Source organism: Varanus komodoensis, unplaced genomic scaffold (genome assembly GCF_004798865.1).
Source record: "Varanus komodoensis strain SLA01 unplaced genomic scaffold, ASM479886v1 scaffold41, whole genome shotgun sequence".
NCBI lineage: Eukaryota > Metazoa > Chordata > Lepidosauria > Squamata > Varanidae > Varanus > Varanus komodoensis.
Genome location: NW_025335954.1, coordinates 4,272,914 through 4,299,821, shown reverse-complemented (window position 1 = coordinate 4,299,821; position 26,908 = coordinate 4,272,914). Strand labels below are relative to the sequence as shown.

Sequence of the window (26,908 nt, the reverse complement as noted above, 5' to 3'; positions counted from 1 at the left end):
CACACTCCAGACATTTTAGCAAAATTATCTGAGAACAAGACTTATCTTTATGCCTCACTTAACAGAGGAAGGGTGGCCAGACTTGCACAATGGAAGAGCCACATATGGTAAAAGTCAGATGTTTGAGAGCTGCAAGCAGGTGCCTATGCATGGCAAGTTGCAAAATAAACTTAAGAGTTGCATGCAGCTCCTGAGCCTCAATTTGGCCCTCCCTTTAACAGAGCCTTCCTTGAAACAAGTGAGTAAGTGGGTATGAATAGTTTTTTAAAGGCTCTCAAAAAAAATCCTGCAATTTGTCTTATATGAAATTGGTTTGGAACATCAGACTAATGCTATAAAGCTTTGACACAAGCTTAGGGCCCAAATGGTTGTTCACAAACAGACCCTCCAGTTATACTTGAGGGTCTGTTTGTTATTGAAACAGCTTGCTCGTTCTCTCCATGCCAGGGTCAAGCTAATATAGCAAATGTCAATTGAAACTTATGTCAGAAAAATGGTATGAAACTCACTCTTCAAAAGCTTTTGATATTCACAAAGGCAAGCCACTTATTGCAAAAACTTTATTTAACAAATATAAAAAATGCTCGTTGTATAAACAGAATATACATGTAGCTACCCAGTAGCCATTTAACTTTCTCTGAAAGGTTTATGGTTTGCCAAGTTGAGAAATCCTGAAAAAGAAAAAAAGAAAGTCACTAAGATGCTATGATCACACTGGGATATTAAGACACTTGTTTTGCTTACAGAACACATTGAAACTTATTTCCTTTTGTTAGTGGCAACCTTGTATTCTCCATCAAACTTGCTAAAACCTTACAGTCATAGAAAGACTCCACCCTACACTTGTAAAATGAGCTTGTGCTATTTTTTGTTTACTCTGGTATTCATTGTTCCTTGCTCCCCACAACTTCAGGGTTGTCTGATTTTACCTTTCAAAAGCAAACGGCAATCCAAAGACATCCTAGTCCACAGGCGTAGAGCAAGGGCATTTTAGCACTGGACAGCTCCTCTTCTCCTATAAAAAGGAATAAGTGTTAAGAATCACTCAGTGTTAACTGTTCTCTATGGCATGTAACACAGATTCTTTGAGCAAGTGCCCCGCCCCCACATTAGTCATCTGCCTTTACAGCAGCACAGCCAGTGCATTGTGGTACTAGGCTAAATCTTTTTAAGTTGACAAGGCCACACAAAGAGGGAGATAAGAGGCAGTGTTTTCATTAAATACATTTCAAGCCTCTTTAAACAATTTAAAAAGGCAAATCAGTATTTTCTATCCATCTAATGCTTGTATATTACAGCACTGGGCACATTTTAAAGAGTAGTTGAACTATTATTTACAAGGTAAACTCAGCTTCTGAGAAAGTTAGCAGGATTAAAACAAACTGTATAGGACATAAGTAAAATCTGTTCTTACCTACCAGTACAGTTATATAACCTTTCCTTCCTTCTGCGTCTGACTGCTAGTCCTAAGAGCAAGGATCCTTACTCTCGTCTGCCTCCTTCCGATGGTCACTGAGCACTCCCTTCTAGTCAGCAGAAGCCTGCACCTGGCTTATCTGTCCACTCGACTCAACACACGTGTCTACTCTCAGCTGTGGTAGCGTCTGAGCTGGAAGCCATTCGGAGCTATGCTTGCTAGCCGTTCCTAGTAGCTCAACCATCTGCATGCCTCCCGGATTTGTAAAGCTACTTAGTTTTCAGGTCCTGGTGTGCTCTCCTCTGTTGTTGTAATGCTACCATGCCAAAACGAGTATTACTTCATGAATCCTGAGGTCTTGTCTCCCTCAATAGAATAAGGATCCACCTGCTATTGCAAACTCAGCCACGTAAAAACCCATGAGGACTATTAATTTTGCATTCTAAATTAAGCCATTCACCAGTCAGAAGCAAGTTAAATATATATGTATATACACATGCGCACCATATACATGAATCATTGTAATGGTAAATATAGATTACTGGCCCTATTTCACAAGAAGCCAGGATGGGAATTATTACTTTTCTTTTTATACCACCCATAACTGAAACTCCCTGGGCAATTCACAACATTTTAAGTCACCCATCCAGATTTCAACCAGGTCTAGACCTGCTTAGCTTCCAAGATTAGGCAGAATCAGGCACTTCAGGCTAAGGTGCGCTCAGCTCTCATTGAAATATTGACTATACCACCCTTGCCACCTCCACCACCCTCCTCCAACTTAAGTGCAGTTCTGGATCTATCTCATGGACAGAAATGACAGTCACCCTAGAAAATTAACAGAGCCAAAAAAGAATGTATCCAGGAGGCCCATTCTCTATTGCAGAACTGCACCTAGGTAAAATATGCCCAGGACTTCTTCACAGAATGAAAAGGCATAACCTCTCCATGTTTTAAAGTTTCAAGATGTGACTAGAGTACTAGTTGTACGGAGAACTTTCTTTGGTTCACTCACTGAGATGACAAAAAAGGGCTCAGAAGGAATAATAGAGTACCTTAAGTAACGCTGGCATAGTTATGGCACCTTCAATGCTGAAAAACTAACTTTGCTTTATCAATTCTGTGAGAAGATTCAGCCTTTCTTCCTTAGGTGTTGAAATCTTCTCAGTGTAAAACATTATCTACCCTTGAAAACGGGGATCAAGGTGTAGTCTTATCCCAGAACCATGGCTTTTTGTAAGATTTGCCCAATGTACATCAATTCAGTTCTGTGGATTGCTCCCTATTACATTTAGCGTATATAATCAGCTCTAATATCTTTTTAAATCCCCCACCCTATCCCCTTTAACTGGGGTGCTCTGGGCATGCCTTATTAGTTTTGGCAAGTGATAACATTTCTGGGACCAATCTTAAACAATCTGCTGACAGTGGATGAGAAGTTGCATGTCTAGAGGCTTTTCAATGTTCAAGTCCCAATTATCACTATTACAAAAGCAAGACTGTGAAAGCAAGCCATGTGGAATGGCGTTTGTTCTCCCAGTACTGAGATCCCAAACCATGGAAGTCAATTGACTGACCCTCTTATTTCTGCAGATAAAGCTTCCCTTGCAAGGGTGTTATTGGTACCACATCCACAGCAACACAGAACCAACTGGATTTGCATGTCTACAGCTGTCTACACAAGCAAGGTTTACAGCAGATCTCTGTAAATGTTTAGTTGCCAATTATCTCAGAAGTCATTTCAAGCTGACAGTAGCACGTATTGCCTGCTGTACTAGCTTGCAAGTGTTGACAGCCTTGTGATTGGTCTTTAATTCAGTATATAAAAGTTTTTGGGAATAGCACCCTTTAAGCTAAGCCTGCACACCAACCATGCAGCTAAAACCAATACATATTAACTTACAGTAAACTAACTTTACACAGCACATTAAAAAACGAGACACATTTATTCAGCGTCATGATCAGTCCATTACAGTTAGCAATCAACAGCATGGGTGTGGAAAAAATAATCTACATAAAAACCCTTGTCGGAATGCTTTGCACTTTCCACATAACACAAGAACTAAAATATCCTGTTATACAGTTAGTCACAAATACAGTTCTGATGTTTGCAAACAAGCGCTTGTCTAACACATGTCTTCATGAGGCAGTTCTACCCTGCCACAACTGTGTTTGGCTGAGTTCACAACTGTGGTAACCTGTAGCTTCCCTGTCACTTCTCTGGCTCTCCTCTCCTGCTAAAGCTTTGATTCCTGTTGAATAATATGGAATAAAGTTGTTAATCTAAACACATTTAGACTCAAGGCTACAATCCAATAGCAAGTTTGTTCCCACCGACTGCCAATCCATATATTAGCTTTAATATCTGCATTTTAGTCCAAGTATGCTTAAACTACTGCAACTTGCTCAGCTACATTAAAAGTTATTGTTACAATTCATTAGCACTGTATATTTATCCCTCAGTTAAAAGGGAAATTCTTACCTAGGAATTAAAACCGTCTTCCACCACCATAGCTACTGCCACTACCAGAGCCACCATAGCCACCTGGAAGAACAAGGGTTCAGTTTTCAGAAGTAAGAAGCTAAAGAGCCAAGTGTTCGATCTTTTAAGCAGGAAGAAACCAAAACAAGGAAGATATAGTTTAATGGGGAAGGAGGGTGGACTGTCAGACACACAAACACCCACGAAGCTGGGGGAGATCAGTGCATGCCTTAACAGTCATAGCTGCTATCCTCAAGTATTATTAGATCAACAGAGACAAAGTTTTCCATGCCTAATAATAGATCAAGGATGAAATCTGGAATTGATATGGCCCAGCTTCTCCATTCACCAGCCACTGCCTCATTTAAGATGCTTACCACCACTACCACCATAAGGACCAGAGCTTCTGCCTCCAAAATTTCCTCCTTTCATGGGTCCAAAGTTTGAAGACTGACTGTTGTAACTGCCAAAGTCATTGTAATTTCCACCACCTCCAAAGTTACTTCCTGGGTAGAACAAAGTTGGCCATTAATTAACACAGGGATCTCTGACAAAACTCCTTTCAAGAGTTGGTACTCTTGCATTTACCAAACTAGAAGCAATTATTCATTCTTTTCCCATTATGTCCAGTATCAACTGCAAACTCTCATATAAATGCATTAGTTAATATAGTTACCAATGGACTTTTCTCTCTGCAACTTCTCATAAACTGCAGAATTACTGCGTCCACCCTATTCTTCAAATCACTGCACGTGTGATGTTCTGAGACAAAAAATGTTCATGCTGGCTAGAGCTGATAGAACCAAGATTCCAAAATTAGGTCACAGGTTCCTAATTACAAGTTCTCAGGTTGTTTTCCTGTATTGATCTTAAAAGATTTCAGCAGGCTTTTACTTAAGGCTAAAAGAACATTCCTTTAGAACTCCTAAATGGCTATTTGAAAGCTTATCTCTGCATGCAATACAGCAGGACCCCCATATCCGTGCAGATTGGTTCCAAGCCCCTCAGTGGATGCCTGAAACCATGGGTAATAGCATTATACAGTGCAATAAGCACACAAAATAAACAGCCACAAAATAAACTTAATAAATTATACACCAGGGTGGCCAAATCAAGGCTCACAAGCTCCATGCAGCTCTTTGAAATTATTTTGCCACTTGCAGCTCTCCCCACACCTGACATTTACTGTATGTGGCTGTTCCACTGAGTAACCCCTGCTACATACTCAAACTTGAACTATATAAATTTCTCTTTCCCAAAGTCATTCATGCTTACCTCAGCACTTTAAGACTTGCTTTTGGCACTTTACGGCTTCTCTTTTGGGTTGAGGTCAACTGCGGTTAACTGAAAATGTGCTAACCAAGTCAGCAGGATGGCGAGGGGGGAAGAGGTCCTGCTGTATTTTAAACAGATAAAGCCCTGGAACTACTTTTATATAACTTATCTTAGGCAAATCAGCTTGAAAAATGAATGTGCCTAAACTTTTTAAGGTTGTGATTCAGTGGTGCCAGATGACAATTTAACAGTTAACAAAACTGTTCAAATTAGATCCAACATCTCATTCCCTGGCATGAATGACTTCCTTCCCACAATTTTTACAAAGTATTTGCTCCTTGAAGAGATGAGAACCCAGAATATAATCAATAAAGAAAACTACATTAATAAAAGGCTCACCTAACAAAGTCTGCATCCCTAATTTCCCACATTTTGTACTGGATTTTAGCACACTACTGACATCAATAGGTCACTTGATTGATATTGATTGATATCAATAGGTCACTTACCGCCACTGCCACCACCAAAACTGCCACCTCCATTGTTATAGCCATCATAGCTGCTACTGCTGCCATAACCCCTGCTTCCTCCAGAGTAACCAGGGCCACTACCTCCATAACCTATAGGATGGGCAGGACACAATCTAGTTACAGGATCATAACATTGCTCACAGAAGGCAAATACACACACCCCAGTGTAAATAAATAACCTTGAAAGAATTTGGAAAGTACAAAGTGCTATGGTCAATTTCTTGAAAGGGAAGGAATCATGGAGGATAAAACAGCACAGCACAGCAAAGATATCCGAGTTTATTCCAGTGGGACTGTCAACCCCCAAACCCACAAACTTAAGTGAGGAAATAATCCCAATATTTCTTATGTCTGGATGTTATGGTTTAAATTGCATTTGTATTTGTAAGCCATTTTGGAAGGGCCTGCATCCTTAAAGGCAGTTACAAATGAGACTGAAAGTCACAAGAGCCAATATGATCTTACCATCATTGCCAAATCCATTATAGCCATCTCCACTACCTCCATAGCCACCACTGCCACCTCCGCCACTACTGCGACTGCTAAACCCACCTGAGAAAAACCAGACACCTGTTAACATATTTTTTTTTTCAAATATGAGCTTGCATGATGAATTCTAACAACTCCAGCTAAATGATTAAAATTTAAACTGTCTTACTTCAAGGCAATATACAAGACAAAAATTGTTACAAAATGGGCTAATATCTAGCTTTTCGTTCCAAAAGGATTCCTGCCTTGTTCAGCAATTTCTCCCTGGACTCTCCTAGTATAGCAATGGAAGCAGCTGGAACAAGTTATCTACCTCTTTCTTCAGAATTAAAGGGAAAGAGAATTAACAACACTGAAAGGAGATTTGTCTCCCAGCTTATTAAGCTCAAGAATGGAGGGGACACTCTTAATCCTAGTAATACATAATCTACAAGGTATAAGTCAGAACTTCTTAGGACTCTTTTGATGAATTAGATCTTAAGTTAATCAAATCTTTAAAATAAAATCAGCGAAAGTACTTACCACGGCCACTAAAATTGCTGCCACGGTTGAAGCTGTCTCCACCACCAAATCCACCTCCACGGCCACTTCCAAAGCTACCAGAACTACTGCGACCTAACAAGAACAACAATCAGCACTACTGAAAAGCATCACTAGTGTAACCTTACTCTGACCCAATCACTGAAAACTCACCTCTTTGGCTGGAAGAAGCACTGGCCATTTCTTGCTTTGATAAAGCTTTTCTGACTTCACAGTTATGTCCATTCACAGTATGGTATTTCTGAACTAAAAACAGAAGATTAAAATGTAATCAATTCCTTTGTAACTGATAATCACAAATACTTTATTTGATGTGGTTAAGAACTAATAGACTTACTGACAATCTTGTCCACAGAATCGTGATCATCGAAAGTAACAAAAGCAAACCCCCTCTTCTTGCCACTGCTACGGTCAGTCATTATTTCTATAACTTCAATTTTGCCATACTGTTCAAAGTAGTCCCTCAGGTGGTGCTCCTCTGTGTCTTCTTTAATTCCCCCAACAAATATTTTCTTCACTGTCAAGTGGGCTCCAGGCCTTTGAGAGTCCTACAGTGAGATAGGATAGATACGCTGTTAGACCTGTATGACTGCTTCTGTCTCAGTAACAAAGTAATCCTGGCTGCTAGACAGGGTCTGGACAGGCACAAGATTTCAAGGTTTGAAGTCAGAAAATGCTCTGACCTTACAGCTAGGACTGGAGCTCTGATAGTTAGTGAAAAAAAGAACCATAGCAGTCACATTTCCAAAGTTACAAGAATTACATCAGAGACAGACTAGCATTTCAAGGAAGGAGACTAGCATTTCAAGATATGACCTATCTTGGTGGCACCTCAATCTCCTTTCTGTACATTCTGAGGTGACCCCTTTAGACAGCTGAAATTGGCCATCTTAAATATTGTGTAGGATAGGAATGTGGAAGCATTTCCGCCCCTGCAATCTTTCTGCCTGTTTGGAGAGTTACAAGCATCCAGGTTGGACTGTGTCCTAAGATACTGTTCACTTTCTTTACTACTGCTTGGCAGCTATCTCAACTGGACAAGGATACCATACAAAGTGTGTGCTGCAATAAGCCAAAGTCTTGTAAATCTGTAATGAAGGCTGTAAATCTTCATGAAGGCCACAATTCTAAATATGCCAAAGGAATATGCTCCATGGAACTCAGGGACTTTACACTTTCACAATTATGTATCTATTCTGACATAAACCTCAGTTCAAAAGATTTAGCAAAATAACTTTGTAACACTTTTATAATAAATGTAAAAGACACAGCAGAATCAGCGGATTCTAAAACTTACTGGGGAGAAAAGGATTAATACTGAAACAAAACCTATCATAAATTTCCTTAAGAAAAGATGCCAAATATATTATCAGCCCAAGACAGAGGCCTTGTAAATGGTGACATCCAGCAAAAAATTGTGTACTGATTATTACACAAATTGCAGATAAATAGAAGCATAGGTATAATATGCCTGTTTGCATTAGCAATACTCAATTATGAGAGTTTCTAATAGGAACAGGAAGTGGTTTGTATGTGTCCCAATTCACCATGATACATCACTACATCAAAACAGTGAACACGGACTATACCTATACACAGGTATGTTTTAGCCTTCAGCACCATGCACACAAGCACACTGCTCTGGCTAACTTCTCTAAATGTCATCTGTGCAACCAAAAGCAGTTTTTACCTCTCTAGATACAGCTCTCTTTGGTTCAACAACTCTACCATCAACTTTGTGTGGCCTAGCATTCATGGCAGCATCGACCTCTTCCACTGTTGAGTAAGTGACAAATCCAAAGCCCCTGGAGCGCTTGGTGTTTGGGTCTCTCATCACCTAGGACAAACCATCAAAGTGAGCACATGTTTTGGCTTTAGTGAACATAGGCAGCTAGTTGAACTGCCTGGAGATGTCTTACAACAGCTCTCAGTCAAACCAATGAAGAGTTCTATTCAATGTATCACTATTCTCTGAGCCAAGAGCAAAAAGGAGGATTAGCACATTAAATCAAACACTTCACCATGCTTGCTAATCACTCTCTGTTCCTCTTTTTTCAGGTACTCTGGTTATTCATCTTCAAATACTTATTATCATATTCAGCACTAAATAGGATATAGTCCCTCAAAATAAAAGGTTATATACCCACTCACCACACAGTCTGTAAGTGTGCCCCATTGCTCAAAATGATTGCGAAGGCTCTCATCTGTTGTCTCAAAACTGAGGCCACCAATAAATAGTTTGCGCAGCTGTTCAGGTTCCTTGGGGGACTAGAAGAAGAGCAGTGATGGTAAAACCAGGAAGGTACCTATGTGACATTTGCAGGACACACCCACCCAACTATTCCTTAAAAGAAACAAGGCCAGCTCTCATTGCACTAGCATTATTGGATATTCCATTTATGAAACGTTTATCAGATATTACATTTATTTAACATAAATGGCGTGTTTCATACTTTGCTTGCTATCATCTTAAATAAAATAGAACAACTTTGCAGCAATTGGGTACCACTTTGGTAGCCACCTACCCCCGTATTAATTACATGAAATTGTTGCTTAAAAGCACCTGCACTTCAGGTTCCCTATTTAGTCCTACACTGGAGGACTACAACTCCTTTTAATATCACAACATTTTGTTATAGTGTATAAACAGAAATGCATCAAATATGCTGCTTTCCGCATCTTAATTTTATACTTCAGTTTACGAGTTCTGCTAAGGGAAACTGTAACTGAGGGAGCAATATCCTTATCTGCTTCAACACTTCGAACCAGATAGTTGCTTCAGTGACACATCGTAGCTAAGGAAACTAGCTAACACAGGGCATTAAAAATAATCAGTGAAAGGTAACACTATCCAAGTACAATGACAGTATTTTATATAAGTCTACAATGATCTTACTCCAAAGTTGCTCTTTACCAGTGCAAATTATTTAAGTCCGATGTGACTAACCGGGGAGCAGCCTTAGCGCGGAAAGTCTTGTTTCACAGCAAACCTTCATTGTCTACAGACCCCAATTCACAAACACAGAAAGACCAAGGATAAGAAGCGAAAAATCCATTGCGCTGTCTTTCCGCTTTCACAAGAGAAAGCTGGAGAGGAGAGGAAAAGGAGGGTGCCGAGAGAAAAGTGAGACTGCATAGACAAAGAAGACGAGCACGTGGCTATCGCTTCATCCCATCCCCCACATAGCTCGCCATGGAAGATGGTGCGGGAAAGGCGCAGGCGCGCGCTCCACGCAAACGCACCCGCCTGCACAGCGCAAGCGCAGCCATTCCAAGCAGCGGCAACAAACAGCTGTGAACGCCACGCATTAGAAAAGATGGCGCCTGCCCTACGGAAGCTAGCGCGCATGCGTAGGCCGAAAGCGATTAGGCCCAGGCCCAAGCTGCTAAGAAAGAAATGCCCTAAAGCAGGATACAGAACAGAAATATGATATTCAAGTGAGGGCGGGAGAAAAAAAGGCATTATCTTTGTCACTTACTGCGTTAGGAGACATATCGCACCCGTAATCAGACGAACCCTAAAGGCAAAGGAGACATAATTCCACGAAAACAAGCCACAGGTTTGAGATAAAAATAATAAATAGAAAAACGGGGCCCATGATGAGATCTTACCTCAGATTTCGACATGGTAGCAGAACCAAAACAAGCAAGGCCTAGCCTCACTTCCTTGCAAACGACGCTACTGCTCGCCGTAGCCGAGACGAAAAGGAATAGAGTCGGCAGAGCGCCGTCGCCTCACTATCAATGCCCACCCCTGTCGATTCTCATTGGTCGTCCGCATAGCTTTCTTCACCTCTCATTGGACTATGGTCCTATTGCTTGCCCCCTGTTGGAAGATCGGATAGGGACTACGCCCTTCTTTCTTCGTTATCCCCACCTCCGTTCACTTGCTATTGGTTACATTTCTGTCGCTCCTCCACTTTCCTACCCAGTTCTCGGATAGCCTATTTCAGGGCGACGTTCTTCAACGCCGCATATCTTCTTCCTGATTGGGCAATTCGGAACGCAGATTTCTTATGATTGGCTAATCTAACCGGATACTTTCGGGGGGTTGGCTGGTTTGCGCTTCATTCACTCTAATAGAGGCGGGAAATAAGTTGGTTTTTCTAAACGTTTTTATGTTGGTGGTTAGAAGTTTATTCTTCCAAGAGATGGTGAAGGCGCGAGCGAGAGTAGAAGGGGTGAAAAAGCCATTTAATATATAAAACTTGCTTCGAGGCAGGTGTACACGGTGAGCCGTGCCATACAATCCGCGCATGCGTCCTAAAGTGTTGCATCTGTGGTGGTGGCGGGGGAAGAGAATGGAGAGGCGCGCGCGCTTCACGCCAGCGCAGTGAAGCTAGGAAGGGGGCGGAGGGGCCAGCGCGTGCGCACTAGGAAGCTGTTTTGGCGGGCGTTGCGCAGAAGCGGCGGCTGTGAAGGGTTACAAACCAGGGAGGGGGAAGTTGGTTTCGTACCGAGCCGTTACTTTCCCCAGGTGAGCAATCACGGAAAACAGTCTTCGCGGGTGGCGCGTTAACGAGAGCCTGTGATTCCGAGGGAGGGGGCGTGGTCTCGGCGTGATTGGGAGCCTGACGGACTGAGCCGTGAGGTACCGTTGGAAGAGGGGCGGGGCTTGTGCCTTGGGCGGGGCCCTGCGTGCTGAGTGACAGTCCGATGGGTCGAAGGGTTGAGGCAGTTGGAGCGCTAGTATGTTGAAGTCCAGAACGTGGAGTAGCAGACGTTTTAACCAACGGGAAAGCTGCGGTTGCTTTTTGGGGGTGGGGGAGTCTAAATCTGATTGACTGACGCGTGAGCTAGCCAATGACTGGATACGCGGCAACTAACACTCTAGGTATGAAGTCTTTCGGGGATGGAGGGCGCTAGGAGTGCCGCGCATGCAGGGAGCGTAACCCATTCCCGCCCTGAGTCTCTTCCTCCTCCGTGACCCCGCGAGATATTGCCCATATTGTTCTAATCTCGTGTGCTTTTCCCATTCATTCTTCACAACCTTATGCTCTTCCAGGCATTATAACGAAAGTTCCTCATATAGCCCAATATTTATGGGTCCTCCTTAAGTCAGTCCATGGACCCTGGAGAAAACCTTAGTGGGAGTTCCTCACGTATAAGTGACACTTCTGTGTCTTCCTAATCCGTTGCTTGTGCAGGTTGGGTGCAGCAGCAGGTTTCTGCAGCAGAACTCACTCCTTCGCAGAATTGGCCCCCTAGCCAGCCATGAGACTTTGCTGGGCTTGCGAATCCTCTCCTGCATCTATATGTTTATCGCTTTTCAGGCGTTTGCGTAGTGCTAACAAATCACGTCCGGCCATTTGGCTTCCAAAGGTTTAACACCAGGAATCCGAGAAGCTCCCGTGAAGTCAAACCCTTAATGGCATGCTTTCTAGCCTACAAGGTGCTCATCCTTTATCTAGCACAGAAAGATTTGGGGTTTCTCGGATGTGGAGTGAATTAAAGTCTAGAATCAATCAAGTGGCATAAAAGAAACTGCTGCCATTTGTACTGTTTGTAATATCTGGTCTTGTCCTGTTGTGGTTGCTTTACTTTGGGAATGGGTTGAATTGAGAAGTGGATCCAAGATGCAATTTTTTTTTAAGTCTAGTCTGTCATCTTAGCTGTTCTGTGAACTACATTGTCACTGTTAATCTTTAAAAAATTATAAGGGAATGAGGCTGTGGAGAAATATTCTGTGGTAGAATTGGTTCTGAATGTTCTGAAGTACATTGCATTATTCACATATAATTACATCCCTAATCTTACAATGGTGGGATAAAAATGGATACTTTGTTTTTTTTTTCTTCTTTTGAAAAAAAATTGTTTTTGTTTAAATATATCTTATAAAATAAAGCCTTACTTTACTCTTACTAGGAGAGTGAAGTTTTCATATTCACTTTATTTTGCCCTCGTTCTTGAATTATTTTGCAATAAGCTAAGAAAGCTATCTTCATGCATAAAATGGTAAAGAATGAGGAATGTAATTTCAGATAAATATGCTGCTTTCTAAAATACCTTTTATGTAGCACAATACATAGATCTGGAGCAGCAGTAAGTATAATAATGCAACTGTTTGGGGTTGCTATTAACAGTAAGCTTTGTAAAGTGGCTCAGATACCTCAGTTTTATGTTTATAAAAAGGATCTATCTGATCCTGTAAGGAAAGGGAATGAAGATCATGTTGCATATGTGTTATGATATTCCTCCATGAAGAAGAACTATTGCTGGTTATCCTCTGTAGAACACCATGATTCACCTTCATTCTCCCACTGCTAGATGGTCAGAGAGAGAGAAGTGTCATTCAGAGAAAAATTATTTGTATGTTTAGATTGAATCCTACAATTCCTGTGGTTCCCTAGTGGCCATGGATGGTGTGAAAATGCTAGCAGCTCTAGGACAAGTTTTCCTGCCTGAATACACATAGTAGGATTGCACCCTTACTCCACATTAGTGTTGAGCTTGCCTGAAGATCATTAATGGCCTGAATAAGTGAAGCCTCTTTGAATGTGTGGATTCTGAGCATACCCAATTGAAGCATCTGTGTAGAATTCCAAATGATAGAGCTTGAACTGATTGATAGCTTGGATACTGAAGAGGTAGTAATGAGCACTTAGCCACAGTAATGTAGGAGCTGGTTTAAATGAAATAGACTATATGGAACCCTGCACAAGTATCACATCCTTAACCCAGAAATTGTCCCATATATGTATAGGATTTTCATGGCTGAGCTGTAGCACAAAATTGCACACAAGTGTTGCATTTGTAGGAATAACAGTTGGGTTATTTAGAGCCTGACATATGGAAGTGTGTTTTTGTGTACCAAACATCTTGTTTATATCAGCTGGATGAAGAAATATTAGAGGAAGGTTGGGAGAACTCAGAGCAAGCTATTTATTTGCTATACAATCACTTGATTGACAGCAATTTGGTGCTGGCTTGGACTAGGGGACTGAAGGGTATCTGTACCTGAAAAGAAGTAGAGTAAATGTTTTGATCATGCATCCACCTTGCCTTTTGCACTGCAGAATTATTTCTCCTTCAAAAAACAAGATTTCTGTTTGATTCTCTCTGTACACATGTAAAAATACTAAGCAAAGTGTCTTTTTGGCTTAGGTGGGAAAATCAGCATATTTACTAAAAAAACCATATTGAATAAACTGGAAGTTACTTCCCATTTCAGAATTTAAGAGTTGTTTGTAGGTGTTTAGAACTTAGTGGACAAAATAACATTTTATCACCTAGAACTGAATATGTTAAAGAGTTCAAGTGTTCAAAATAGTTCAGAATCTGTATAGGCCTAGTGGAATATCTTAATGTAATGCAACATGGCATCTTGTGGATCTTTGTACCTTAATGAGTTTGCTAATTCCTGAGTTCAGGAGGAACTGTACAGTAATGTATACAATGCATGACTTATTGACTATGTATGGTTAAGCCAGGGTTTCTACCTTAAACCACAATGTATGTGAGCTATGTGTTAGTGCATGCAGTCTGTTTGTTCCTGCTGTGCTGCTGCTGCTGCTTTTACACCAGCTAGGGGGAGTTCAGCTTTACCCCAAACCCAGGAGTTTTTTGGGGGTTTTTTTGTTTTTTGTTTTTGCACCAAACTAGGATTGTAAGAAAACACAATCCTAGGTTGAAAAACCACACTTGAAAAACCACACCGAACTCTTTACTTTATTTACTTTATTTGCCTGCTTACAAGGAACAAAACAGGAATGAATGGACTGAATACATTAACACACCTTGTTCATTCATAAAAGGATTCCTGGGTTACAGTGATGTGTAAATAAGGCCATCATATAATCCACAACACTTAATTTCACATCCCCCCCCCCCATGGCTTACCTTTTCTTTAAAAAGTGATTTTAATTCAATTTGTTTGATGGATGGTCATGATTTGGTGTAGGAAGTTATTGTAGACATTAAGATATTCATTTTAAATTCAGTGTCCTTTAAAGCTAGGTTATTTTTTTCAAGAAACTATGAAACTAAAAACATTAACATGCAATTTAAAAATCTGTTTTCAAATTTACCCTGTCTTAGGTGCAGCTGAGAGCAATTTCCCCTCCTGGAGTTAGCAGAAATAATTGGTAGGCTTTATCATTTTTTAGATGGACATTATGATGATTACCTTCATCCAACTCTTCTCTCACATCACAAAGAGATATTCTTTTAGATTTCATTTCATAAGAGTAAATATTTTGTGAACATCAAACTGAATGTGTGATGATTTACTTGTCAACTTGTCTTTCCTTATTTTGTTTTTCTGTGTTACTTAATTTTGGAGGCAATTTATTTTATCATTTATAAATTGTATTCCTACAGTTATACAAGTTTATGTAGAAATTTGCATTTTTAAAGATCAGTAAAATTATTAGATAATTTAGAATAACAAAATTTGCAGAAGATCTTAGGAAGGTTTTCATTTAATTTTTAAAGTTGCTCTTTAGGTGGGCTGTTCCAAAGTTGCTGTACCATTTTACAGCATGCTCTAGTGTGTATACCACAAGATAGAATGCTAGAAAAGGAAGGCACTTAGAGCAGCGTCCTCAACTTTTCTGAAAACAATCTGAATGCCATGGATTGGATATATTCCTCCCTCCAGCATAAGAAAACTGTCTAGATCTGGTGACAGTGAGAACTTAGTGACTTCTTTGACTACCTTATAAATGCCAAAGTTTAAAAAGGCACATACTAGATAGTATGAATGAAGGCAATAGGTGTGCAAATTGCCATTTTCTCCTTCATTTATTTATTTACTAATACGGATGTATATATTGCTAACTATATTTTAAAATATTTCTAGATGGTTAAAGATAAGATAAATGGAAGCTGGGAATAGGAGAGAATCTGACCTTCAATGTTCTTTTAAAGAGAACAGAAGCAATTTATGCTCACATAGGCCATTCATAACTGGCACTGCATGCAGGTATATTCTGTTATTATATAGCTGCATCTGAATCCAAAAATGTCCTGAAACTAGCAAGAGGAAGAGTCTCTAAAATGCAGTAGGCCGACTGTACTTCACTGTTTGTCCTTATTTGCACAATAGGTTTGATTTGAACTGATCAGATTGTTCCAACATATACTTCATTAATGATTTTTCCATACATATTAAAATAGGTGAATTATAGTAGAATAGGCAAATTGGCAACTATCATTTACCCCTGTGTTTTCTTTTGTAATGAAACTTTTATCTAGTTACTGTATATTGTCTTCCCCAGCATGCTGTCTGAGTGCTTCCTGAACAAACAAGCAGATCTGCTTATTAACTGTCCAGATCTAACTTGAAATATGCAAGAAAACATCTGTATTCCTGATTTGCTGTGCTAATAAAATGCTTTTCATATCCCAAACCAGAAGAATTTCAGTAATTTAAGTGGATGAAGTGCAAATAACTAATAATATTTTATTTAAATTACTGCTTCTGTCAAAATAATGAGTAAATGTTAAAGAACTTAAGTTCTTTCCTGCCTTGCAATCTTGCTTTTAAGTTAAATGTTTAAATCTTGTATGCATCTTGAACATCTGTGTTCTCTCTCAGCAAAATGGCTGCTGCTGGTTTGTGGATCAGAAATGGCCACTGGAAGATTATTTGTAGTGCAGTGAGTGATTGACTGAGAGGACAGAAATAGTGGGGTTAGGCTGTGTTTATTGTTTTGAGATGGAAATATTTGTATTTGTGTTTTTCTAAAAGGCAAGATAAATTGTCCTTGAACATTCCAGGATGGATAAGTCATGCAAGAAAAACTTAGAAGACAGCTGTATAGAAGAATGCATCTTTTATTCCTGAGGCATTTCGAGGATGGCTCTTGATGAAGATATAGAATGTCCATATCTGAAATTAAAAAAGATAAAATCAATACCCATAGTATTCCATAGATCATTAGTTACATATCTCTGGTAAAAGACCCAGTAATTCCTATAATTATTAGCATGATTCTTGGCATGCCTTTTACTTATTTCAGAGTTCTCCCCTGTTCTTCTGAAGAAAATAGAAGGGGTATGGAAACATGCCAATCTACTCACCTAGTGGCAGTAAGAGGTATCAGTCATATCTGGATCCTTCAGCTTATAAAATTTAAAAACTCAACATAGCCAGACTTAGAACATGAGTCAGAAATGGTTGCTCTAGTGCGTTGATCTGGTTTTAATAAAAAGCCCTGCCCAACAGATTCTATGGATAGCTTTATCAAAAGATTTTACAAACTTGGGTCTTGGCTGTCTTGAGCCTGAATTGATCTGATCTGTGAAAGAAAACTGTACATCAGTCTAGACAACCGAAATGAACCAAAGAATTCCTGGTTCACTCCCTGCCACCATAAACTATCGAAGTGAAAAATTATGAATTGTAAAAATGTAAAGTAATAGTCTGGATCAAAATAGTATTGTGCAAGGAGAAAGCACTTCTGCTTGTCAAGAATGGGATTGTGGTTTTGTTTCCATCTCTGGCCTTTCATGCAACATTGTATCTTACTCAGAAATAACTTGCAGAGTGTCAATACCTACAAAAAAGTTGTAATATATGCATGAAACTTCTTTGGATTTTGTTTAAAATTAAAATCAATTCCAACATTTTTAACTCAACAAAGGATGCTGCAGAGTGTGCATGATTAACCCAGGCTGTGCGTTGGGGATGTTTCACAACTTTCTCAAATAGCCCCTGAAGTTGCTCCTTGACATCTGGACCTAGATACAAGAGATTAATCATAAGTTGAACAACACACAGTTAACATGCAATTTGTAGTTAGGTTAATTGAGTTGTTACACTCATGACCAATCTGTATTGTCTGAGTTCAGATGTCACATAGCAATCCTTAATCTTATCTTAAATACAGAAAATGACTATGGCACATTTCATAGTAAGTCATGGGTTAATTAAACCAAGATTCACCACCTTAAAAGTAACCTTTAGGTTATCTGTTATGAGATTTGATAGAAGAGGACAAAATAATCCTAAACAGGCATAGAAAAGTTAGCGCTTTTTGTGTTGGGAGTGGCTCTCCCAACCATTCCCCTGGAGTTTCTTGTATTTTGTAGGCAATTGAAATACATTTTAAAATACTAACTTTCAAAACAAGCTGCAGTAGGCTAGAAGTTTCTGTAACATTCTAGAAGTTCACATTCAATTTTATCTAAGTAAGTTGGGAAAAAACCCCATCCCTGATGACTTGTAGGTGAGCAGCAGAAGAGATTTCGATTTCTTCTTGTCTTTTTATAATCTTTAAGATCAAACTTGTCAGTTCTGATCTTATCTTTAATCCTCTTAATTCTGTTTTGGTATTTTGTTTTACAAATTGCACAGAAGGCTTTTGCTAGGGCTAAAAGGTTAAAGTTTGTAATAAATTCTACCTGCAGAGTGCTTAAATAGTGTTTGTTCCAGAGCACTGAAAATACAGTATTGCCATCAAAATACAAATGGAGTGCAGCAAAAAGATCAGGACTTGGTTCTCATGTAATGTCAGTTCATAGGTAGCTAATTTATGAGTGCTTTAACACATTGGTAAGGCTGTGCTAGAATGAGTGAGTATACTGGATCCCACCTGCTTGCCACTTCTGATTTGAATCTGTTTTCAACGACCCAGAAACACCCTCTTGACTGCTAAATGTATTTGAAAAAAGTTCCAAGTGGTTCCAAAAATTATCCCAATTACATCCAAATACATTATGATACACTGTAAAATACCTGAAATTGCTAAAATATTGTATAAAACAGTAATAAAACATTAAACTTACTTTAAATGAATACAACAGCATAACTATTCTGAGAAAACACTTAACTGCAAATGCCCAGACCTGATCGCTGAAATCTTCATCAGAGGCCCTTCTCCGAATCCCTCCCTCCATCAAATAAGGGTGGAGATGGCTAGGAGAAGGGCCTTTTCTGTAATAGCTCCATATCTGTGGAACACCCTTCCGATCAAGATCTGCCAGGCGGCGGTGTCTTTTTCATTTAGACGCCAATTGAAAATATTTATTTTCTGTAATTATTTTGGTGAGTAAGTTGAGCTGGTTTTATTATGGTTATCCTATTGGTTTTACTGATACTAGTGCCATGTTAAAAGAAGTTTTAGTTGCCAGATATTTTTATTCATAGAATTATTTTTAAATTACTTGTTTTAAGTAGTTTTATTATGTGAATGTTTATTTTTTATTTTTCTATTTTTATTGCTTATGCATTTTTATATCAACTTGTTTTAATTTTTCCTGCTCAGTGCAGTGTCAGCTGCTTAGAGACCCTGAAGGCTATGGGTACAGCATTCAAGTGTAACAAGCAAACAATAAACTGTAAACAGGGTAGTCTATTCACTCAGAAAAGGCCTGGATTAAATAAAACGGTCTTCAGTTGGTGCCTAACAAGATAGACCTGGTGTTTCCCAAACACCAGTCGGGAGATCATTCCATAAATTGAATGACATCATGGAGGAGGCTCACTTCTTGTTTGCTGTGAAAGGGCAGCCCACAGCTGAACCCACAAAACATGGAGGAATGCTCTGACAGAAATGAAGATGCTGTGATATACAAGTACTATCCGTTCAACATTGAATGAAGGAGCAGCAAAATAAAAAGGTTTGCGTTATGAAAGCCCAGGTGCTATACCTGAAATAACAGCACCAGAGGAAGGAACATGTGCAGCACTGAAACCTCAGTGTTCCCAGAGTTTCAAAGGCTACAGTCATTGATGAGATGTATTCTTTTTCAAATAGTGAATATGCTTGGATGTAATAGTGGCATCTGGAGGCAAATCATAGATTGATTAACCCACAACTTGCAGAGATGTGCACTGTGCCTGAGCTGTTGCCTTTGTCTGTTAACCCTTGAATGATGCATTTTATATTTGAACAAGGCATCTGTGCTTATTTGTGGCTTAAGCACACTGAATTAGCCCATAGCTTGCTGTTGGGGTAACTTGGTGCACCCCGCCCCCCCCCACACAATTCATGTATTAATCCAGAATGTGCTGGTGGATGCTGTCATTGCATCTATAGAGGATCATTGTTATTGTTTCCTTTTAATGATCATCCTCTAAGGTAAATGTTTTATCTTAGTACAATCCCTGAAATTTATAGGAATGTTTCCTAACTTCTCTTTTTCATGAGACATATATGCCAATATACTTTAAAGCCAAAGTGGTTTAGCATTTTGTCCAAACCCAGGGTCGCTTAAGTTTGGCTTATAAGCCACCCTGATGAGTCATTGTTTATTGTAGATTTTGTCCCATGCTGCTTGGCATGTTGTCTGAACCCAAATGACATAACCAAATGAGGGGCAAGCAAAATTGCTACTGAGCTGCTTGACAAGAATGGCTAAAACTCCTTGCAGCTGTTGTCAGGTAGCCAAAAGTGCAAAAGCAGCACCTGGAGTTTATACTTTGTGTCTCCCACCAAGTGTGCATTCAGGAAAGCAACATTGTAGCTTTTGCAAAATCCACTTTGCAAGTGTTTGAAAAATTGAGTATTTAAGTGTGGTAACTCAGGGACATTCCCCCTTCTTTCAAGGAGTATCCTTGGGGTTTGGAGCAGTGGTGATCAAAAGTCCCAGGTATCACCTCCATTTTGCCATTTGCCGGAGTCTTGGGGGGTGGTGAAACTCGGGGGGCTCCTATTGCAGGGACTAGTTGGGGTTAACACAGGCTGAAATGAAGTCCTTTTTCCTGTGTTTTGCTGGTTCCCTATATGCTAACACCAGGGGAACCCTTGTCAAACCAGAAGACAACTAGAGGCATGTGACATCACCTTGAACTCAGGAGATCATGTTGCAAAAGGGATGGAAATAGCCTTTTTCCATCAAGCATGATCTTGCTTTACTAGGAGATGCAAGGTCCTGATATGTCAGATCTTGAAAAAGTGGGGTGAGGGGAGGAAGACTTACCTGCTGACTCTGCTAGGCTCTGTATGCATGCTAGATTTGACCAGTGGGTGACCTTCATTGGTTAGTACCTACCTCAGGGCTCCCCCTTTTAAATCTGACCACTTGTTTGGATTTTAAAAATGAGTGGAGTTACTTGCACACAATTCATCTCCCCCCCCCCCATTTTCTTAAAAACTACAGGCATTCCCTTCAAGGTATTTTTGGGGTTCCTTGGAAGGACTTCTTTTGGATGCTCTTACTGGGATTGTAAAAGATGGATTGACAGTCTGCTTTTAAGTGAGATGGTGTAAATTGTGACCTGCAACAGCAGGGGGTTGGACACAGTGGCCTTCCAGGCCCTCTCCAACTCACTCATTCTATGATTCAAGATCTCACAGTCTGAGTTTAAAAAGGAAAGCTAAGCTGCAGTAAACATAAAATGGTTCATGGCAGTTGTGGACAGCAGTGAAAACCTTAGTGTTCTCACAGTCCACTTCACATATCTGCAGAAGAACCAAGGGGGGAGGGTGGTTCCAGGACAATAATGTGCCTAATTGACTGCCTCAGTATTTAAACCCATGTGTTTCCAGAAGCTCATAAAGTAATTCAGGGACTGCATTGCTTGGTGACTATGGAAAGGTGAGGTTAAACCTCATTGGCCTGGAGCCATTGAAGACCTAGATGTGGAAGGCACTTTCATTTTTGCAAGGGTCTGTATATATAAATTCTGTCCCCCATTTCTGCAATCTTTCATGGTGCATGTCACTCCTGAGGGTCTTGGATACACAGGAATGGCTTTTTGCTACCACAAATGGATGTAGAAGGAGAATGCTGCTAGTTTTTGGACAGAAGTTCAGGTGGTGCCAGTTCTGAAACACATTGTTTCCATGTCTTCCATTTTGTGAAAAAAGCACCACCACAACATATAACAAACAATAGAGAAAAATAATAAAAACATTGAAACACTAATACACCAACAAATGTGAAAGTCTTGTTTAAGACTCAAGATTTAAGATGCATTTTCTAATGCATTAGCATGTAGCTATAGCCTAAGCTATTGATGACATCAAAGATTAAAACTAACACCTTGAATTGAGTCTAGAAAGTAATTGGCAATCAGTGCAGGTCTTTCAGTATTGCTGCAATTTGATATTGATACAGTGCACTGATAAGCAGCCATGGTACTGCCTTTTGCGTAGATAGAAGCTTCTACATTTTCTTCAAGGATAGTCCCAGGTACTAGTAATCCAAGTATGAGGTAACCCAAAGCATGGATAAGATCTGGGCAATCCTTCTGTAGCTATAATGGTAAAACCTGATATTGCATTTATCCTAACAAGTTATCTGAAAATCTTGGATCTAAGTGGGATCGAATGGCTTGGCTGGGATCGAATGGCTTGGCTGGGAGAATCTGAACCTAGCTCATTTCCTTTCAGTTTTAGCCCTTTATATCATAGGTGTTCTGTTGGGGGCTACAGAAGTTTATTGAGTTCTAATATGACTTTGTGTTGAGGAGTAGGCAACATTGATTCTCTGTTAGAACAACTTGATTGTCTTGCTTGGATTCAGTATGGAAACAAAAAGTGTTTTAATCAGGTAGGGATTCAGGAGAAAGTGCCTCAGTATAATCTCTGAAATGGCCATGTACATATTTTAGATGGGAAATTATCCCTGTTTTCCATGGAACAAAACATGGGAAGCATGTGAAGACCCAGTCCCTACTTTATAAATCAGAAAAAGAACACATTTACCTTCGGGTCAATTACAAACTTCAAAACACATCTGCAGGTGAGCTTTAAAATAGTGTTCTGATAATGTTTGTAAATATCGGAATGCCTTTTAAAATGTATGCCAAACTTTATATATTTTTCATTATTTTGTCTTGAGTTATGTTTAAGGGATTCTATCATAATAAGTTTGAAGATTACAAAGCAATATCCCCCCACCCCTGAAGTCTGATAATCCTAAATTAGGATTAAAGAGGCATCTTTTGTCTCACTACATGCCAAAATAAGTGGAATCTGTTGTTTCACAAAAAGAAATGGATTCTTTCATAACAACATTTATCATTCATGGAACCTGTCAACTGGAACAACCAGAATGTATTGACATACAGCTGCAAAATGTGTGCTTGATCTCAGTATTTTTGGAACAAATAAAAACAATTTTACTCTTTTCATGGCTTGACATGGTTTAACTATTTAGAACACAATCCTATGCATGTTTAGACAAAAAAAGTCCTACAACTGCCAGTATTTTCTAGTCAGACTTTTTTCTGTCTAAGCATGCATAGGGTTGCACCCTTAAGCCATTTTCTTCTTTTTTGTCCAACACAAGCTCTTTGCATCTAACTGGAGCAAGCAGCATGGCTTTGACTGGCTACTGTACATAAGATTCCTTCAAATAATTAGTGAAAGAACTGATTGGTACTTTGCTAAATAAATGAATAAAATTGGGTGCTAAATAATGTTAATTTTTTGCAACTTATATATTAGGTTATATTTTGGAACCAGAAATAAAAGTTGCTGTTAATACACTACAGTCAACATTTTTAATTTTTGTAGGTTTTAAACAGGGTTGGAGTTGTCTCCAGATGAATACTAAGCACCCTGAACATTATTGTTCTGTAATAAACCTCACAGGGACCATTGGATAACATGATGTTCTTCTTCTGAGACAGTAGTTACTTCTATGAGCTATAGGTACCTGAACATGGATATTATCCACCCCTCCCATTCCTTGCAGCTGCTGTGGAAAGTGCCACAGTGGCTTCCTCACTCAAGGTGAAAGCTCTGACCTGGAATGAAGATGCAAATAAGGAAGCTGGGAAGCAGAAGGCAAGGATCTGAAGGGTCCTAAAGTCTCTGATCTCCTTCCCCTGCAACTTCACTAGAAGATTTGCTGAAACAGGAAGTGGGAGGTGAAGATCCTGTCCTCTGTCAGATGTCATGAAAGCAGAGGACAGGATTTTCAAAGTGCTTTACTACTGTGGGCTCCTTAGAAACCTAAAGCGTTGCTCTGTCCACTTTTTAGAGCATGATCAGTTGAGATGAGAGATGTTGCTACTAAGCTATTCCATTACCAGCATATTATCCTGTGGACCAAATTATAACATTTCCACTCACAGCATCTGTAGACACTACTGGTGAAAGCTGTACAGTACTGAAAATGTTGACCGTGAATAAAACCATTCATTTTACAAGTTGAATTCTTAAATCAATGAAACAGTACTTGCATCCTTACTCCCTACATTGGAGCTATGTTAACCGCTGTCTTACTGTGAACAAGATAGTCAGACAGTATCTGACTTTCAGACAATCAGGTTAAATAGCGCTATAATGTTGGCCCTTCAAGAAGATGAATAAGTCTTCTGATGAAAATGACTTAAATTTCGAGAGTGACCAGCTATACAATAAGTTTTTAAAATGTTGAATCCAGCAACAGCCAATGAAGAATAGAGATGTTCCACTGCTCAAGTGACAACAACAGAATGTTGAAATGCTGATTACCTGAGAGCCAGTGAGGTTTCTCAGCCAGGATCACATGATTTATTCTCATAAATTGCTGGAATATTCTTTCACATGGCAATATAACAAAGCAGTCAAATGAGATGAAAGAAAGCGGGACTTCCTGGCCTCTCTTCTCCACTTCAGCATCTGTCTCCCAAACAGCTGCTCTTGAGGATGAGGAGACTTGGGTGGGATATGATGTGGGGGCTGTAGTGGGTGGGTTGGATGTCTGCACATCTTTGGATCCATCCCACAAATTGTCTGGTAAAGTATTAGTTGCTACATTTTTTTTAATGGAAATGCCTTATTGTCCCAGCTTTAAGCAAATATGTTATTGAGCGTAATTGTTGCATTCAGGGTTTTTTGTTTTTTTTTTGGAAGTAAATTACTCTTAGGGTAAGATCTGCACTTACCTGATTAAACTACCTTGCTAAAGCTGAGTAGGCCTGGTTGTGGTCAGAAGATCTCATGCATACCACAGAGTTCCATAATGAAATGTGTCTCAGTGAAGGTATTTATATTTGAAAAGTTAAATGGAGATAGTTGTAATTCTTTGTTTTTGCTTAATGAATTACAGCTTTAGTTTCTTCAGAAACAAAATAAAAATGGGCAAGTAAATCATCCTGGTGGTTTGGTGTTAAAGTTGGACTTGGATTCCAAATAATTATAATAATATATTTTAAATGATTTGAAGGACATGAGGTGTGGCATTGTTTGATTGCATATAAAAGCTTGTCATATCAGATGTGTAAGGTAGTCTGAGAAGATGGTAGGATGGATAGACTAACTGTACTTGCTAAGAATGAGAGCTTCTTAGGTTATTTAAAACCTCCTGCAGGAAAATTTCACCCAGAACAAAGATTCTTCATATGCAGTATTTTTCGTGCTTGAGACACTTTCATCTGGGGTAAAAAATGACCCCAAACGGACTAATCTCAGATGTTTGTTAACACTGGATATTAAAATAAATATGATGCAGAGTATAAAAACTGTTTCCATACAAACCTGTGAATGGACTGCATGTGTGCATGCGCACACAGTGTAGACAGTCAACAGTAAGAATCCAGGACCTGATTAAATGTTACCTTGTGTTACCAAATGCCTGAAACTAGTGCAAGGTTTTAACCTGGCATCAAACAGTTTATGATGCTGGCACCAAGGAAGCCTAGGTAAAGCTGTCCTGTAATTAAAGACTCAGCTCCAAAAAGGCCCTCCACCTTGTTGCCACCTTCTGAGCCTCCCTCAGAAAAAGCACCTGAGGGAAGGTCTCAAATTGTGAGTGCTGTTTTAAGGTTATGGGTAGTTTGTTAACCACATCAACAGTTCACCCAACAATAAGTCATGGTGCTTGTCCACTATAACCTGAATATTCAAAATGGTTGCCGGCATGTGTTGCAACCTCCTGTGGTTTAAATAAGCCATAGTAGGCTTATTTGATCATGTAAACCTGGTCATAGGGTAGTTTGCTATTCAAATTCTAGCTGAAAAGGGTTATTACTAACCCTAGGCAGACAGTATGCCTGTTCAGCCTTTGCCCATGGGCAAAATGTATACTTAAAAAGTGATTGAAAGTTCCCTTCTTTCCTGTTGATCAGCTAATGCTAAATTGAGATCATTCTCTCATTTTTACATTGTCTACTTTGTAATGTTTAAAATTAACTGTGAATGTCTGTAGATCCCCAAACTTGCATTGTGGTTAATAATATCTCTGCATCTTTTTGTTTGTTTAGGTCAAAACTGTATTTTTGAAATAAAGTAAGAGTCATTCACCAGGCAGATGGCTATGCATTGGCTTCCTCTTTTGAACTTAATAAAAACTGCACCACTATATAACAAGGGGTGAGGCAGGATGTGAGGAGGGGAATTGTTCAGCCGGGCCAAAATGCTTTATTAAAATCTAGCATGGAAAATGCAGATTGGGAAGACAGTACAGAGTTATGAGCACATGAAATCAGTGTCTCATGATAGCAGTATTTCAGCAGTTTGGCACAGTGGTTCATGTTGACCCAAATGGTTAGGTGGCATTTTGACTCCTTTAGCTTAATTGTAGATCAGCCACTGCCATTCATCCCGCCCTACCAACAACAAAAGTATCTGCATGAGTGCTGCAAAGCTGATTTGTAAAGTTTGGGTGTGGGACCTCAGATCTAGGTGTGAATCCTGGTGCTCTTGTGGCCCCTGTCTGGCCTTAAGGGATTCCCCATGTGTCTACATCCCCCTTCCCCGGCCGGCCCCATCCTCCTTCCCCAGCCCACCAATCATTTGGTGGACTCTCAAGTATGTTTCCCATGTTGAATTTGGTGCTCAGGCTGAAAGAGGTTCTCACCCTAGAAGATGTTTCTAAATGAAGATACATCCGAAGGATTTCACATAAAATATACCTAGAGTCTTTACAACAGCTCCTGTCAGGTAGATCAGTATTCAGGACTGAGTTAGTGAAATGCCTAATGCTGCCTTCTGGAAGTGACACATGTACTGGGGCAATTCCTTGTTCACACTGATTCCATCAACATGCTCACATACCATCCCAGCTTATTCTCAGTAGTATGTAACCAGCTGCTTTGCACTGGGGCCCACTAGCCTTTTTTTGACTGCTTGCTTCTTTTATATCAGTTACCTGTTTGCTTGCTCAGCTGCACAAGAAGTGCATGGGCTCTCCTGAATCACTCCTGCATTCATCTATATGCAGTCCCAGTAGTCTCAAATGTCTTCTTTTACAAAGCAGTGTTACAAGAAAGTGAACGATCATTATTTCGGTAACTCCAGTATTCTCGGTGGCTAGAAGCTAACCAAAAGTGGGAAGGCAAGCAGTGATGTAAAA

At 39.7% G+C, this 26,908-nt stretch overlaps 2 protein-coding genes across 8 annotated transcripts in view; one reads left to right on the top strand and one right to left on the bottom strand.

Annotated features, from left to right (window-relative positions):
* Window positions 1-546: 546 nt before the first annotated feature.
* Window positions 547-10,443, bottom strand: HNRNPA1 (heterogeneous nuclear ribonucleoprotein A1). Of its 5 annotated transcripts, XR_006415991.1 has the most exons (13): window positions 10,346-10,443; window positions 10,213-10,251; window positions 8,885-9,001; window positions 8,424-8,570; window positions 7,071-7,281; window positions 6,887-6,979; window positions 6,716-6,808; window positions 6,170-6,256; window positions 5,684-5,794; window positions 4,277-4,405; window positions 3,900-3,962; window positions 930-1,015; window positions 547-671 (listed from the first exon to the last, which is right to left on the bottom strand). XR_006415991.1 is itself a non-coding variant. In XM_044443264.1 (12 exons), exons 1-11 carry the CDS (start codon window positions 10,358-10,360, stop codon window positions 3,907-3,909), a joined length of 1,098 nt encoding a protein of 365 aa, XP_044299199.1. In that variant the 5' UTR covers window positions 10,361-10,443; the 3' UTR covers window positions 795-1,015; window positions 3,900-3,906. The 5 variants fall into 5 exon arrangements, 3 of the variants coding, with proteins under 3 accessions (XP_044299199.1, XP_044299198.1, XP_044299200.1); XM_044443264.1 differs by lacking the exon at window positions 547-671 and having other exon boundaries at window positions 795-1,015; XM_044443263.1 differs by lacking the exons at window positions 547-671; window positions 930-1,015 and adding an exon at window positions 3,345-3,669.
* A 422-nt stretch (window positions 10,444-10,865) lies between these two features.
* CBX5 (chromobox 5) overlaps window positions 10,866-26,908 on the top strand; it is a 55,411-nt gene continuing 39,368 nt past the window's right edge. Inside the window, exons 1-2 of one of the 3 annotated variants that reach the window (XM_044443269.1) lie at window positions 10,866-10,964; window positions 14,771-14,817. The gene's annotated coding sequence lies outside the window, so the exon portion shown is untranslated. Of the gene's footprint in view, window positions 10,965-11,099; window positions 11,211-14,770; window positions 14,818-26,908 lie in introns of those variants that run through there. The other 2 variants (XM_044443267.1, XM_044443268.1) reach the window with 2 other exon arrangements.